At 37.9% G+C, this 15194-nt stretch overlaps 1 protein-coding gene across 4 annotated transcripts in view; it reads left to right on the forward strand.

The window, feature by feature from the left end:
- LOC124594984 (stimulator of interferon genes protein) overlaps positions 1 to 15194 on the forward strand; it is a 328498-nt gene that overhangs the window by 131367 nt on the left and 181937 nt on the right. For 3 of the 4 annotated variants that reach the window (XM_047133516.1, XM_047133515.1, XM_047133514.1), the window contains exon 4: positions 3045 to 3092. The exons of the other annotated variant lie outside the window; for it this stretch is intronic. In XM_047133516.1, the coding sequence (XP_046989472.1) occupies positions 3045 to 3092 (48 nt within the window). The remainder of the gene's footprint in view (positions 1 to 3044; positions 3093 to 15194) is intronic. 4 annotated transcript variants of the gene reach the window in all.

Here is a 15194-nt window from a genome sequence, read left to right on the forward strand (position 1 = left end):
TGCTGAATGCGTATCTTCACTCAGCAGACAGTGTCATAACGTGTCGACAACCTGACTCACTTGTGACTTACTGAGTCACTTCTGCCTCTATCTCGACTCACTTCTGCCTCTATCTCTAGCATGTCTTGAGTTTGCCTGTAGCACTGTGAATGAGTTTAAATATTTTTTTGTAATTTCACCTCTTACTATTCTGTGTTACAACACTGTTGTTAAACTGACTGCTGCCAGCTACAGGTCTCAGCTGTTCTGTAAGTAATTCTGCTTGTGATACCTGCCCAATGAGTTCTGAGTCTTAAGATCAGCTGTTCTCTCTCCATAATCATAGAGTGATAGGCACAGTTACTAAAATGCCATCCAAGCAGGTAGCTTCAATTTCACAGCATCCAGCATGAAAAAAGTGTAGGCAGTCTTTGCGCTCTCAGCAGCTTCTTACCACTTTGCAGCAGTTTCCACACTTGTCCATTATTATTTAACAGTAGCTGTTCAAAATCAATTATACAACCTCTTGCAGTTTTATTTAATGAAACTAAGTTGACTTATGATATATATTTTAGGGAAAAAGTTTGTGTATGTGATGTATAAACATTTCTGAGTTATCTAACTTTTAGGTTCCTAAACATTTTTAAATGTAAGACGATGTTTCCTGTATGTGAGTTAACTGTCAATACAGCAGTGACTGAAATTAGATTAAGTAGGGTTTGTTATATACTTCCAAATTTTTATGAGATAACTTGATGAAAAGCTCATAACAGCTATCTATAAATTATTGCCTACTACAGTATTCCAGTTCTTAGCTTTGTTGTCCTTAGAATGAAGTATATTATCACTACTTGACACTGCCTTGCTAGCGATTCATACACCTTGCGTAAGCCCATAGCAGTTAGCATCAGATTCAGTTCAGATTGTACTGTATTTAAAACTCTTATTCCCATAGATTGATAATTTGTTCATGTGAACTACTTGATAACCATGAAATTTCTCATAAGAAATGTTATGTAGTGGCAGTTACAAGTTCTAAGGAAAGTCTGAACTGCTGTAAACTATAGTATTTGTATGACATTGTTACTCTAAAAAACTGTTGGTGTTAAACTGTCTCATATTTAAATGATACTGAGGGGATACTACAGCATAGTTTGCTTCAATAAGAAAATAATAGTTCGAACATCACATACATTATGACTGAACTGAGACATAGGCACTAATTATCTAAATTCTAGCAAACAAATTTCTATTATGACCTTAATATATGTTATTAACACAGTTGTATTTGCAGTTATTAAGTAAATCCTTCCTAATAAACACAAAATGAAAGTTGTATCTATTGAATCTGGGCCGACAAATTACCAGTCAATACTCTTAACCACAGGACAATCATATTGCATATGTAAATCTTTAGCGAGTATTTTACATTTTCCTGCTGCTCACTCAGATGAAATATTCTAGGAACTTGAAAGGCACACCTTCTTCTACTCATACGGTTTTATTTTACCTATAGTTTCTGTCAACAGAATTAATGGCCCTTTAGGAATCAACAAACATCTTTTGAATTCAGTAATCTGTGGCATATAATTGACTTCATATTAAATACTTGTTCAGAACATGGTGTGTCTTTCCTAAAACCACCTTGATATTCACATAAATTACTCTCCAGTCTACTCTGTTTAGTATAATCTTCGAAAATATGTAATATGCAACTGGTGGCTAAGAAATTACTCTGTAGTTTTTAACTTCTTGTTTATTGCCTTTCCTACATAGTTGAGTACCCTTGACTCCCTCGGGAGATTTTCTGTTTCCCAGGTTTTCTCAGAAATCTATTTTAGCTTCTTTTTCTTTTAATTTTTGCTAGAGACCATTTCAAACATTCTGGTGTTGTAGAGTATTCTCTGCTACCTTCATGAGGTTTTAACAACTTCTTCAATTTCTTTCATAGTTGGTAGTAAATTGTCGTCTAGATCTTCATGAGTGTTTGAATATTCGAGTTGTGGATTCGTTCTGTGCAATGAAGTTGCTAATAAAAAAATTTTGCAAGTATTTCAAAATTTTCAGTGTTATGTAAGCCAAATTGGTCAGCCTTGTTCCTCACCTCTCTGTTGTCATATTTACGTTTGAAGTAGCTCTAACAAACACTTTATATCTCACTTCTCCTCCAAAGACCTACTGGAAAATGGCCTCTTTAGTCAATAATTTACAGAAAACACTTTCATACTAAATTTCCAGCATGTAGCCTGTTAATAATTCTAACTACTTCAACATATTAATTTTACTTATGTAATTGATGTGTTTAAATATATTTAAATTTTATGACTAATAGTTTAAAATTATGAGGAATTGAAATAGTAACAAGACGAAACAAACGAGGTCCATGCGTTACTAGTCCGTGCACTACTCTACACAGCCACAATGCTGTTACAGCAATGGCTCCTCAAAAATTCCTTATACTCTATGCTTGCACAATAAGCCACATCCAGTTTCAAAGGCAAATACTGACCTGGTGCTGTGAGCAACACAGAACTCGTAGTGCTGGCAGGGATTATGTCACATCAGATCATGTGCAGTCAAAAACAAACATCTGTGTCCCTTGTCTGTACTGATCATAGTTCAAATGACTATCATGTCAGCAATCAACACTGGTTTCAGATTATCATGGAGCGAGCACTAAAAATATATTTTTAGCCATTTTATTTGCATATGAACATACATTCTAAGAGAAATGGTGTAATTTTAGTACACTTTTTGGCTCACATTGAAGAGAAATTATGTAATTTTATTGTCATTTTACAATGTACTGTAGCACATTAGCTTGTGATAACCGGCTGCCACTGATCACATATTTAGAAACATGAAATACAATACAAACACTTGTTAAAATTTTCAACTAGAATTATAAAATCTTCAATTACATGAAATTTTTGTGAATGTTTTGACTGTCTTTAGTCTAAAGAGCAGATTTTTTACCAATTTTCTGTCATTCCATTCTGTTTCACTTTAAATGGAATGTCTGGCATATATAGTCTAACATTTGTTATCTTTTTTGTGTGTTTCAGTACGTTTATCCGCTTCAGAAATCATTCTGTGCTCACCATTACAATTGCGTAAGTTATTCACATTTTCTTTTCCTCGTTTGCTTGCTATAAAATGGGGTAAGGAGCAGGATGGCATGGGCTGACTAGACCATTCTAGAATGGTATTTAAATTCCCAGTATTTAGTCAGGATTCACATTACTCTATGTGTCAGATGTTGAGGTATATTCACTAAAAAGAAAAAAGATGCAGATTCATGTTTATTAAGATGCATTTTATAAATCTTTACCTAAGTTTTATGTGCAAACTAGCTTAGTACCCATTATTTTGCTCACATAGACTGTATGGCCTGCAGAGATTTTTGTTTTGATTTTATTTAATTGATTTTTTATGTTATTCACAAATTGCAACACCTAAGCTTTTTGTGCTGATTAAGGCCACATAAGCATGTACTTCTGATCAAAAAGTGATTCTGGTAGCTGGAGTCCAAAGTTTTTGTTAATAATGCTTTTTGCATTCTTGTGGAGATACTTCAATAGAAGCTTTCATCCCTTGACAAATTTTTCTATATATCTAATTGAAAAGTAAAATACTACTTTTCATAAATTTAGCTTTAAATTTTTTTTTTAATGTAACGAAATAGTTTCTTAGAAATTTTCATCCCCTATTTTCATCCCCTATTGCACTCCCTTAGGGATTGAATTTCCAGAAACACTGAAAGACAAATTTTTTCGTTTCATACTGAAATGCCAAATACCAGTTGTCATAAAGTTAGCTTTACAAATCCTGTAGTAGTTATTTAGTAATTATTTATTTTTTGGAAAAAACTTCCACACACTATTTTGCCCCCTTAGTGGTCAAAAATTCCGAAACTGGTGAAATGTATTTTTTATTTTATGACTGAGAAATCAAATACCAGGTTTCATAGTTCTAGCTTCAAAATTTCCTTAATAGTGACATACTTTCAAAAAGCCTTTCCTCCCATATTTCACCCCATTAGCAATATTTCAGACAATCCCTTGTTAAACAATGCCTACAGTGTAAGATGCACATCCTCTCCAAACTTCAAGTTTCTGTCCTTAGCAGTTTGGCTGGGCAGTGATGGGTCAGTGAATCAGTCTGACCATATATCACCCCCTTAGGGGTTGAATTTCCAAAAACAGTGAATCATGGTTTTTCATCTCTAACTAAGAAGCCAAATACCAATTTTAAAGATTTACCTTTAGAAGAGCTTTCGTAATGGAATATTTTAATAAAACATTTCAACCCCTATTTCACCCTCACAGGGGTTGAATTTCCAAAAATGGAGAAACATGCATTTTTTTATTTCTAACTGAGATGCCAGATTTAAATTTTTAGATTTAGCTTTAAAAATGCTTGCATATTGACATATTTTCATAAAAAATCAAATTCCATATTTCACCACCTTAGGGGCTTAATTTCCAAAAACACTGAAAAATATTTTTTATTTGTGATTGAGAAGTCAAATACCAGTGTTCATAGATGTAGCTTTAAAAATACTTTAGTAGTTCTTTAATAAAGATATATTTTCAAAAAAAAGCTTTCACCCACTATTTCGCTCCCCATTGGGTAAATTTCCAAAAAATGCTGAAACACATATTTCTTTATTGCTGGTGAAGAAACCGAATATCAATTTTTGTAGGTCTATCTTCAAAATTGCCTTAATAGTGACATTTTTCAAAAACCTCTTCATCCCCTGTTTCACCCCAGTATGGTTGCAATTTTGAAAAATCCCTCCTTGAATGATACCTATAGTATAAGATCCACACCTTCTGCAAATTTCAAGTTTCTGCCCTTAGTGATTTGGGCTGGGAAATAATGAGTCAGTCAGTCAGCCAGTCAGTCAGGACATTGCCTTTTACATGTAGAGATATAATCACAGTTTCAACAAGAGCTTTAAATTCAACTAACCCAGCCCAAACCATTTATTTCCAGTTGTATTACAGGTGTTCTCTTATGCAGTACTGCTGCTGTGAAAACAAATTAATCCTGACATTGTAAAGTATATGACTCATACGAAAAGTATGATATTAATGTGCATATCTGCAGTATGTGATTAGGAGTGATTTAAAATGGAATGATCATATAATGTTGATCGTCGGTAAAGCTGATGCCAGACTGAGATTCATTGGAAGAATCCTAAGGAAATGCAATCCGAAAACAAAGGAAGTAGGTTACAGTACACTTGTTCGCCCACTGCTTGAATACTGCTCAGCAGTGTGGGATCCGTACCAGATAGGGTTGATAGAAGATATAGAGAAGATCCAACGGAGAGCAGCGCGCTTCGTTACAGGATCATTTAGTAATCGCGAAAGCATTACGGAGATGATAGATAAACTCCAGTGGAAGACTCTGCAGGAGAGACACTCAGTAGCTCGGTACAGGCTTTTGTCAAAGTTTCGAGAACGTACCTTCACCGAAGAGTCGAGCAGTATATTGCTCCCTCCTACATATATCTTGCGAAGAGACCATGAGGATAAAATCAGAGAGATTAGAGCCCACACAGAGGCATACCGACAATCCTTCTTTCCACGAACAATACGAGACTGGAATAGAAGGGAGAACTGATAGAGGTACTCAAGGTACCCTCCGCCACACACCGTCAGGTGGCTTGCGGAGTATGGATGTAGATGTAGATGTAGATGTGTAATACATGGCATGTTTTGGGAACCGATCTGGCACCGAGTTGTCATTAAGTAGTGTCTAGCTGGTAATTCCAGGATTTAGAACTGTTTTATGTGGAAAGTTTTATGTGGCTAATGTCGCAAAGGCTATGTCCTTACTCCTAATGGATAGGTTTGAGACTTTGCCTCCCTCAGATAATGAGACACAGCCAGTAGGTCTTGGCCCTTTTGCAAGAGCAGCATTTTCTCCTTTGTTGAGATCCGTGATCTTCAGGGGGGAGGGGAGGGGGGGTGGAAGATTCTATTAATTGCAGGCAGCTCTAGTGTTTGGTGGATGATGGTCCCTCATTGGGAAATACTACTACAGTATTGGAATGAATAAAATATCCACATGAAAAGTATGTTTCAAAGAATGTTCTGCCAGGAAAAGAAGGCCATCAAGAGAGGAATTGAGAGCACTTGTTGTAGTCAGCTGCCTGAGATCTGAGACCATTCTCAGTTCTTTCCTGAGACTGGTAGAAGTGGTGAAACTCTGAGTCTTCCAGTAGAGAACCCATCAGATAATGCAACTACTTCTACTGAACAGATGCCAAATGCATAAATAGTGAGAGTTGTTGTTAAGGGAATCCATCTGGAGACTGGTTTGATGCTGCTTTCCAGGCTAGTCTATCCTCTGCAAATCTCTCCACCTTAGCATAACCATTGTGGCTTGCATACTGTAAAAACATTTTTACTGTCATTCAAGTCTTGGTCTTCTTCTATGTAATTTACCTCCTCCCAACTCTCCTCCATAACCAAATCAACTATTCGTGGATGACTCAGGATGTTTCTTATCAGATTCAGTACATCTTCATTAGTTATTCAATCTACTCAACTTGGCTTGAGCATTCTTCTAAAACATCACTTTTCATTCGCTTCTAATATTTTCTGTTTTGCAATGTTTAAGATGTGCTGAGGTGACAAAAGTCATGGGATACCTTCTAATATAATGTTGGACCTCCTTTTGCGTGATGAAGTGCAGCAACTTGACATGGCATGGACTTGGCAAGACATTGGAAGTCACCTGCAGAGAAGTATTGAGCTATGCTGCCTCTATAGCCATCCATAATTGTGAAAGTGTTGCCGGCACAGGATTTTGTGCATGAACTGACCTCTCAGTTATGTCCCTTAAATTTTCAGTGGGATTCATGTCGGGTAATCTGGGTGCCAAACCAATCTCAAACAGTTGTAGCCTGCTGACATGGCACATTATTGTTTGGGAACGTGAAGTCCATGAATGGCTGCAAATGGTCTTGAAGTAGCTGAACATAACAATTTGCACCAACCAATGGTCAGTTCATTTGGAACAGAGGACACAATTCATTCCATGTAAACCCAGCCCACACCATTATAAAGTCACAACCAGCTTGCATGGTGCCTTGTTGTCAGCTTGGGTGCATGGCTTCATGGGATCTGCACCACATTCAAACTCTACTATCAGCTCTTGCCAACTGAAATTGGAACTCATCTCAATAGGCCATAGTTTTGCAGTTATCTAGGGTCCAACTGATATGGTCACAAACCCAAGAGAGGCGCAGCAGGTGATGTCATGCTGTTAGCAAAGGCATTTGTATCGGTCATCTGCTGCCATAGCCTACTCACATCAAATTTTGCCACACTGTCCTAACAGATGTGTTCGTCGTACCTCTCACATTGATTGGTGCAGTTATTGCATACAGTGTTGCTTGTCTGTTAGCACTGACAACTCTATGCAGACGCTGGTGATCTTAGTCATTAAGTGAAAGCCATCGACCACTGCATTATCTATGGAGAGAGGTAATGCCTGAAATTTTATATTTGGAGCACACTCTTGACACTGTGGAGCTCGAAATATGTAATTCTCCCACAATTTCTGAAATAGAGTGGCTCATGCGTCTAGCACCAAATACCATTTAACCTTAAAAGTCTGTTAATTCCGATCATGTAACCATAATCATGTCAGAACTATTTTTGCATGAATCACCTGAGTACAAAGGACAGCTCTGCCAGTGCACTGCCCTTTTATACCTTGTACAAACAATATTACTGCCTTCTGTATATGTGCATATCGCTATCCAATGACTTTTGTCACCTCATTGTAAATCATAGATTCAGATTACATTGTGCATGGTGGTATTCTACCAGACACACATAGTCTGCATAGCAGGTGTAACAGTTTTTCATGTGTGGTTCTCCCAAGGATCTTAATAGTTCTGAGCCAAAGTCATTTACTCGAGGTACTTGTTTCTACGTAGGTCCTTAGTGCTCTGACCAAGTCATTTTGCATTATTGCATCAGTCATATTATCTTCACATGCTCGCTCTTTCTTTTACATAATATTGTCTTGAAGTTTCTTTCTTTTATGTAGTCATTCCATAAATGTTAAGTCCTTTATTGTGGATGATGCAAGCTGTTGTAGTAAATGATGATTCCCAAGTTGAACTTCAAAACACCTTATTCATAGCACAAGTTTAGAAAAAAGGAAAGTTCATATAACAGCTGAAAGGCCATTAGTGATCACTTGAGAATAACACAAACAAAGTCCACTGGCCTAATAACAGTTGCGTGGGAAGTTTCATCTCAGTTGGCTGTAGAAGTGCCACCTGTGGGGCCCAGGCTGTGTGGCATACAGTGGAGCAGTGCAGAGACCGTATGGAGTAGAACGGCTTGTCCAGGCTGGTCTCGGTGAGTTCCAGTTGATGACCTAAGAGGTGTAGCCAACTCCTGGCTTGGAACTGAATGTGTTGAGTTTTGATGCTGGAGGTTATGCTTTGCCCTAACCTCCAGCAGGCAGAACTATGTCAGCAACCACATCATGTTTGGACAGTACATGTTTCCTTGATTAGCAATGCTGCTGGTTTCCCAATGCATGTGCTGCTCAGAAGTGTGAGTGGTGCCTTCTGGTGGTTCATGTAAGAAGCAGAGTATCAGAATGTGTGTGTGAAATCTTATGGGACTTAACTCCTAAGGTCATCAGTCCCTAAGCAGAGTATCAATGGACTGTTTGTATACAGTATCATGTGCACAACGCATGAAGCTCTTGTGATATCTGTAAGTAGTGTCCAGAGGAAAGACACCTGTGGGCTAAGGGTAAGCAGCCCGCAGTATGAAGACATTGTACTTGAAGCATAAGGTAGTTGGCCTATGGCCAATACACAGGGTGTCCCACTCAAACTTCCCTGGTTTCAAGGACGCAGGAGAGAAAAACCACTGTAGATACAACAATGAAAAATGCATCACATTGTAGGGCATCTCAAAGAATTTATATTCCCACATCAGAAATGCCACGTACTGTCACCAGAGTGCAACATGGTCGCATGAAGTGAAAATGGTGACTCCACAGCAGCGTGTGCAAGCAGTAGTGTGGTTTGCAGAAATAAAATCGCCGATTACTGTGCAAAGAAATTATCATCATGTGTATGAATGTGACCCATCTGATGTGAAAACAATGAAGGAATGGTATAGGAAGTTTATGGCAGCAGGAAGTGTTCTGAAAAATTCTGGCAGTGCACATTATAAGCCCACGTAAGTAAATTCGTCAAGCATCTAAGCAACTTGATGTACCTTTATCAACATAGCATTTTGTAGTTCACCAGCATCTTCTTGTATGTGCTTACAAAATGCTTATTCTGCAACATCTGATGCCAAATGACAAACCACGCTAACAACAATTTGCTGTGGGTATGCAGCAGTGTATTGATATGGATGCTAGCTTCCTGGAAAGATGTTAATTCTCAGATGAGGCAACCTTTCATATATCAGGAAGGGTTAATAGGCATAATGTTCAGCTTTGGAGTTCGCAAAATCTGCATGTTGTCATTGAACATGTTCGTGATAGCCCTAAACTAAACGTGTGGTGTGGGCTAATGCACTACGGGATTGTTGGACCGTTCTTCTTCGCGGAACAAACAGTGAATGGGTCAGTGTATCTGGACATGTTGGAGCAGTTTGCGTACCCTCAAATATGAGACTTGCAACCCAACATCATTTTTCAACAATATGGAGCTCCGCTGCATTGGTCAACGGCCGTTCGCAAGTTCCTGGATAGGAAATTTCCCATTTGTTGGATCGGACATAGGGGGACCCATTGCCAAGCGACCACGCTCACCTGACTTTAAGCCACTTGACTTCTTCATGTGGGGATTTGTGAAGGACTGCGTGTATGCAACCGAAGTGGACAATATTGTTACGTTGAGACATTGTATCACTAATGTGATTGCAACAATAACAGAGGAAATGTTACAAAGAACTTGGCAAGAAATTGAGTATAGACTCTATATTCTTTGTGCTACAAATGGTTCACATGTAGAGGTGTATTGATGATAAATAAATAAATTCTTTGAGATGCTCTACAATATCGTGCATTTTTCATTGTCGTATCTACTGTGATGTTTTTTTTTTTTTCCCTGGGTCTTTGAAATCAGGTAGGTTTGAGTGGGACACCCTGTACAATAATATATTCCTTCCATCTCTTAGCCTTCCTTTCTTTGTTTGGTAGTGGCTTGCAATCTGAGCTCTTGTCCATTTTGTCCACACAGTTACTTGTCTTTACTACTGCTACTACTACTAAACGCACATTTAAGTTTCCTAAATGTGGATCTTACCTACAGTAAGCAAGATTTTGCATTTCTACTCTAGCAATATCTGCGTTGCTGTCTTTTACCTGCTGAAGTCTCATTTTCAGACATCTGTATTCTCTTTTGCCTGCTTCATTTGTTTCATTTTTTTTTTTTAATTTTACCCCTTCGTCAGTTGAATTTAATACCTTTCTGTTGTTTAAGAATTTCTGTGGTCCCTGTCTTTTTGCCTAGATATCGATGCTGTCTTTACTTTCCTCTCTCAAAGCTACCCATTCATCTTCTGCTGTATGTCTTATGTTAATTTCAGCTAATTGTTAGTCTACCTAATGCTCCTTTTGAAACTCTCAACAACATCTAGCTCTTTCAACTTATCTGAATCCCACTTCTTTAATTTTCTACCTTTCTGCAATTTCTCCAACTTTAATGTGAATTGTGTAAGTAATAAATTACAGTTGGAGTCCATATGTCCTCCTGGGAATATTTTACAGTTCAAAATTTTATTTCCAAGTCTCTATCTTACACTGAAGAGCCAAAGAAACTAGTACACTTGCTTAATATCATGTAGGGCCCAAACTAGCATGCAGAAGTGTCACAACATGGCATGGTGTGGACTCAACTGATGTCTGAAATAGTGCTGAAGGGAACTGACTCCATGAAACCTGCAGGGCTGTCCATAAATCCGTAAAATTACGAGGGGGTGGAGATCTCTTCCGAACACCACGTTGCAAGGCATCCCCAGTATGCTCAATAATGTTTCTGTATGAGGAGTTTGGTGGCCAGTGGAAGCATTTAAACTCAGAAGAGTGTTCTTGGAGTCATTCTGTAACAATTCTGTATGTGTGAGGTATCACATTGTCCTAGTGGAATTGCCCAAGTCCGTCAGAATGCATAATGGGCATGAATGGATGCAGGTGATCAGACAGGATACATCTGTTCATGTCACCTGTCAGAGTCATATCTAGACATATCAGGGGTCCCATATCACTCCATCTGCATGCGCCACACACCATTACAAAGCCAGCCATTACCATTAACAGCTTGAACAGTCCCCTGCTGCCATGCAGGTTCCATGGTATCTTGAGGTTGTCTCCAAACCCGAACACATCCATCCACCCAACATAATTTGAAATGAGACTTGTCCAACCAGGCAACATCTTTCTAGTCATCAACAGTCCAATATCGGTGTTGATGGGCCCAGGCAAGGTGTAAAGCTTTGTGTCATGCAGTCATCAAGGGTAAATGAGTGGGCCTTCATCTCCGAAAGCCCATATCAATGATGTTTCATTGAATGGTTGGCATGCTGGCACTTGTTGATGGCCCATTGTTGAAATCTGCAGCAATCTGCAGAAGGGTTGCACTTCTGTGTTGTTGAACGATTCTCTTCAGTCATTGTTGGTCCCAGGATCTTTTTCCAGCCGCAACAATGTCGGAGACTTGATGTTTTACCGGATTTCTTATATTCACTCATGAAATTGTTGTATGGCAAAATACCCACTTCATCACTACCTCAAAGGTTCTGTGTCCTGTCACTCTAGCACTGACTACAACACCACGTTCAAACTCACTTAAATCTTGATAACCTGCTATTGTAGCAGCTGTAACCAATCAAACAACTGCAACAGACACTTGTTGTCTTTGATAGGCATTGCCGACTGCAGCACCATTTTCTGCCTGTTTACATATCTCTGTATTTGAATAAGCATGCCTGCAACAGTTTCTTCGGCACTTCAGTGTATAATCTTCCTGAAACCTACTGATGTCTACATTTCTCTACCAAGTGTACAGCCTTCTTTTGTGTTTCTTAAACAAATATTAGCAATGATTAATTTATGTTCTGTGTAGGCTATTGCCAGGTGGCCACTCCTCCACATCTTTTCTCCCAGTCCATATTTTCCCATTATTTTTCCATCTCTTCCTTTTCACGCTATTGAATTCCAGTCCCCCATCACAATAAAATTTTCGTTTCCCATAACAATCTAAGTAATATATTTTTTAGCATCATACGTTCTTTCATTCTCTTCATTGTGTGGAGTATTGGTAGGCATATAAGCTTGTACTGCTGTCATGGATATTGGTTTTGTGTCTACCTTGGCTGTTATAATGCATTCACTAAGCTGTTCATGGTAGCTCACCTGCAGTCCCACTTTTTTTTTATTCTTTATTAGACCTATTCCTGCAGTAATATTTGATTCTGTGTTAATATTCACTTGACCTGAAATTGTGTTCTGCATCTCACCAGGCTTTACTAATCCCCACTGTATCCAACTTCAAAGTAAGTTTCTCTCTTCTAGTTATCTAATGTATCAACAAAATTAATGAGTCTCATATTCCGTGCTCTGACCTTTAGAATGCCAGCTACATTAATTCTTCTAGTGACAATGTGGGATGAATTATAATTTTCTGTCTCATCACATGTAGCTCTTTCAAACATAACAATGAAATAGGTCTGTAGTTCCCCCATTTCGAATTATTTGACCTTACCTTTTTCTGAATTGATTAGATTAGATTAGAGTACTTTCCATTGCAATTGATCCTTAGTGAGGAGACCCCTTATGATGTAAAACATGCCAGAAAAACAAGAATACAGAATAAATATTCACAATGAAAAACAAATATGCCAATGTACCTTCCACAGATCCCAAGTGAAATGATTGTCATGGATGTGGAATTAATCAAAAAATGTAAACATAATTTTATTTAAAAGGTAATAAATACTAAATAGAAATATCATTTTACAACACTTGTTTACAATGATCACGTTTCTGGACTGAACCTGTACAGAAGTCAGATTGTACTGTTCAATATTATTAGTAACACACACTCATCAATTGGTTTCACTAATAAATTCATCAGTGGAGTAGGAGCAGTTTGCCACCAATAAACTCTTTATACTTCTTGTAAACTGGACTGTATTGGTAGTTGAACTTTTTATAGCTGCTGGCAAGTTATTGAAAATGTGTGTTCCTGAAAAATGGACACCTTTTCGAACCAAAGAATTCCATGAGCTGAGCTGTTGTTTGGAAAAAGAGATATATATTTAATGGCAAATTTTGTTGAGAAATAAATATATTGGGAAGCAGTAGTCAGTATCTTTAGTTCCCTAAACAAGCCTCGGCAAACATTCTTCACACAAACTTTCACGCCGCAAATAGTTCTTATTACACGTTTTTAGGCCTGGAAAACTTAAGATTGACTTGATGTGTTACCCCATAAAATAATCCCATAGGACATTATGGAATAAAAGTAAGCATAGTATGGCATCTTTTTCATTTTTATATCCCTGTGTCTGATAACATTTGCAAATAGAGATTTGTTTAGGTGCTTTAGAAATTTTGTGGTGTGCTCCTCCCAGTTGAATTTATTATCAAGCTGTAATCCCAAGCATTCAACACTGTCCACTTCATCTACCCACATGTCATCATATTTTAGGCATATACAGGTGGGAACCCCTTACAATTTCTGAATTGCTTGTAGTGTGTTTTTTCATAGTTAAGTGACAAAGAATATGCTAGGAACCATTTATTAATGTCCACAAAAATTTCATTAAGCTATCTTTGTAAGACTGCACTTGATTTGCTATTTATTGCAGTGTTTGTATCATCTGCAAACAAAACAAACTTGGCATCTGGTAATATTAGTAATGGAAGATCATCGATATGCGAGGTCTGCTCAAAAAATTCCAAAACTTTGTCCACAAATTTTTTCTGCACTTACCTTTTATTTATTGTGCATGGTCTCTCTTGAAATACTCTCTTCCACAATTGATACACTGCTCCCAATGCCATTCCCACTTCTGAAAACAGTCTTGGTACACCTCTTGCTGGATCGTTCAAAGCGCCATCTGCGAATTTTCTTTTATCTAATCTATTGTTGCAAATCTTTGTCCTTTCAGTGTGGTTTTCAACTTTGGAAATAAAAAAAAAAAGTCTGCAGGGTAGTACGGAGGATGAGGCAGCACAGTGATTTCATTCTTTTCAGTAGTTACACACCAAGAGGAATAAATGTGCTAGTACATTATCATGATGCAAGAGCCATGAATTGTCTTGCCATATTTCAGAACATTTCCTTCTCACATTTTCTCACAGGTGTCGCAACACATCCAAATAGTACCATCGATTAGCAGTTTGTCCTGTGGCACGAATTCATGATGAACTAATCCTTCAAAGTAAAAGGAAACTATCAGCATGGTTTTGACATTTGACCTGATGTGGTGAGATTTTTTTTTGTTCTTGGAAAACCTTTCCCAACCCATTGTGAAGACTGAACCTTGGTCTCAACATCATGGCCATAGATCCACATCTCATCACCAGTTGTTATTTTCTTAAGGAACACCTTATTCTCATTTGCAATCCAAAAGCTCTTCACAAATTGCGAGGAGAAGTTCTTTCTGGTCTTGACTCATGAGCCATGAGATGAACATGGAGGCAGCAAGATGCATTCCAAGGTGCTGTGGCAGAATTTCATGACATGATGCAACTGAAATGTTAGATTCTTCTGCAATCTCTTGGACAGTCAGTCTTCAATTGGCTTACACAATTTCATTGATGTTCCTGACTTGACCATTGTCGATAAATGTCAAAGGGTGTCCTAAACAAGAGTCATCTTTAACTCCAATCTGGCCATTTTTGAACTCTGTTAACCATTCATAACATTGAGTACAGCTTAAGCACTCATCATAGTAGGCTTCCTGCATCCTTTAATGTGTCTCTTTAAAGGTTTTCTTGAGTGTCACAGAAAATTCAGTGCAGATGCATTGCTCCTCTAACTCTACCATATCAAAATTTGCAAACTGTGCTAAACAACATTATATGCATTGCAGCACTGAACAATTATTGACAGACATGGAACAGTGAAACTTCTGGCAGTTACACATTAAACACAGGCATGTGCATGGATGCCAACTGCATATTGCTCCAATACACCATTGGTA

This window comes from Schistocerca americana, chromosome 2 (assembly GCF_021461395.2).
Source record: "Schistocerca americana isolate TAMUIC-IGC-003095 chromosome 2, iqSchAmer2.1, whole genome shotgun sequence".
Lineage (NCBI taxonomy): Eukaryota > Metazoa > Arthropoda > Insecta > Orthoptera > Acrididae > Schistocerca > Schistocerca americana.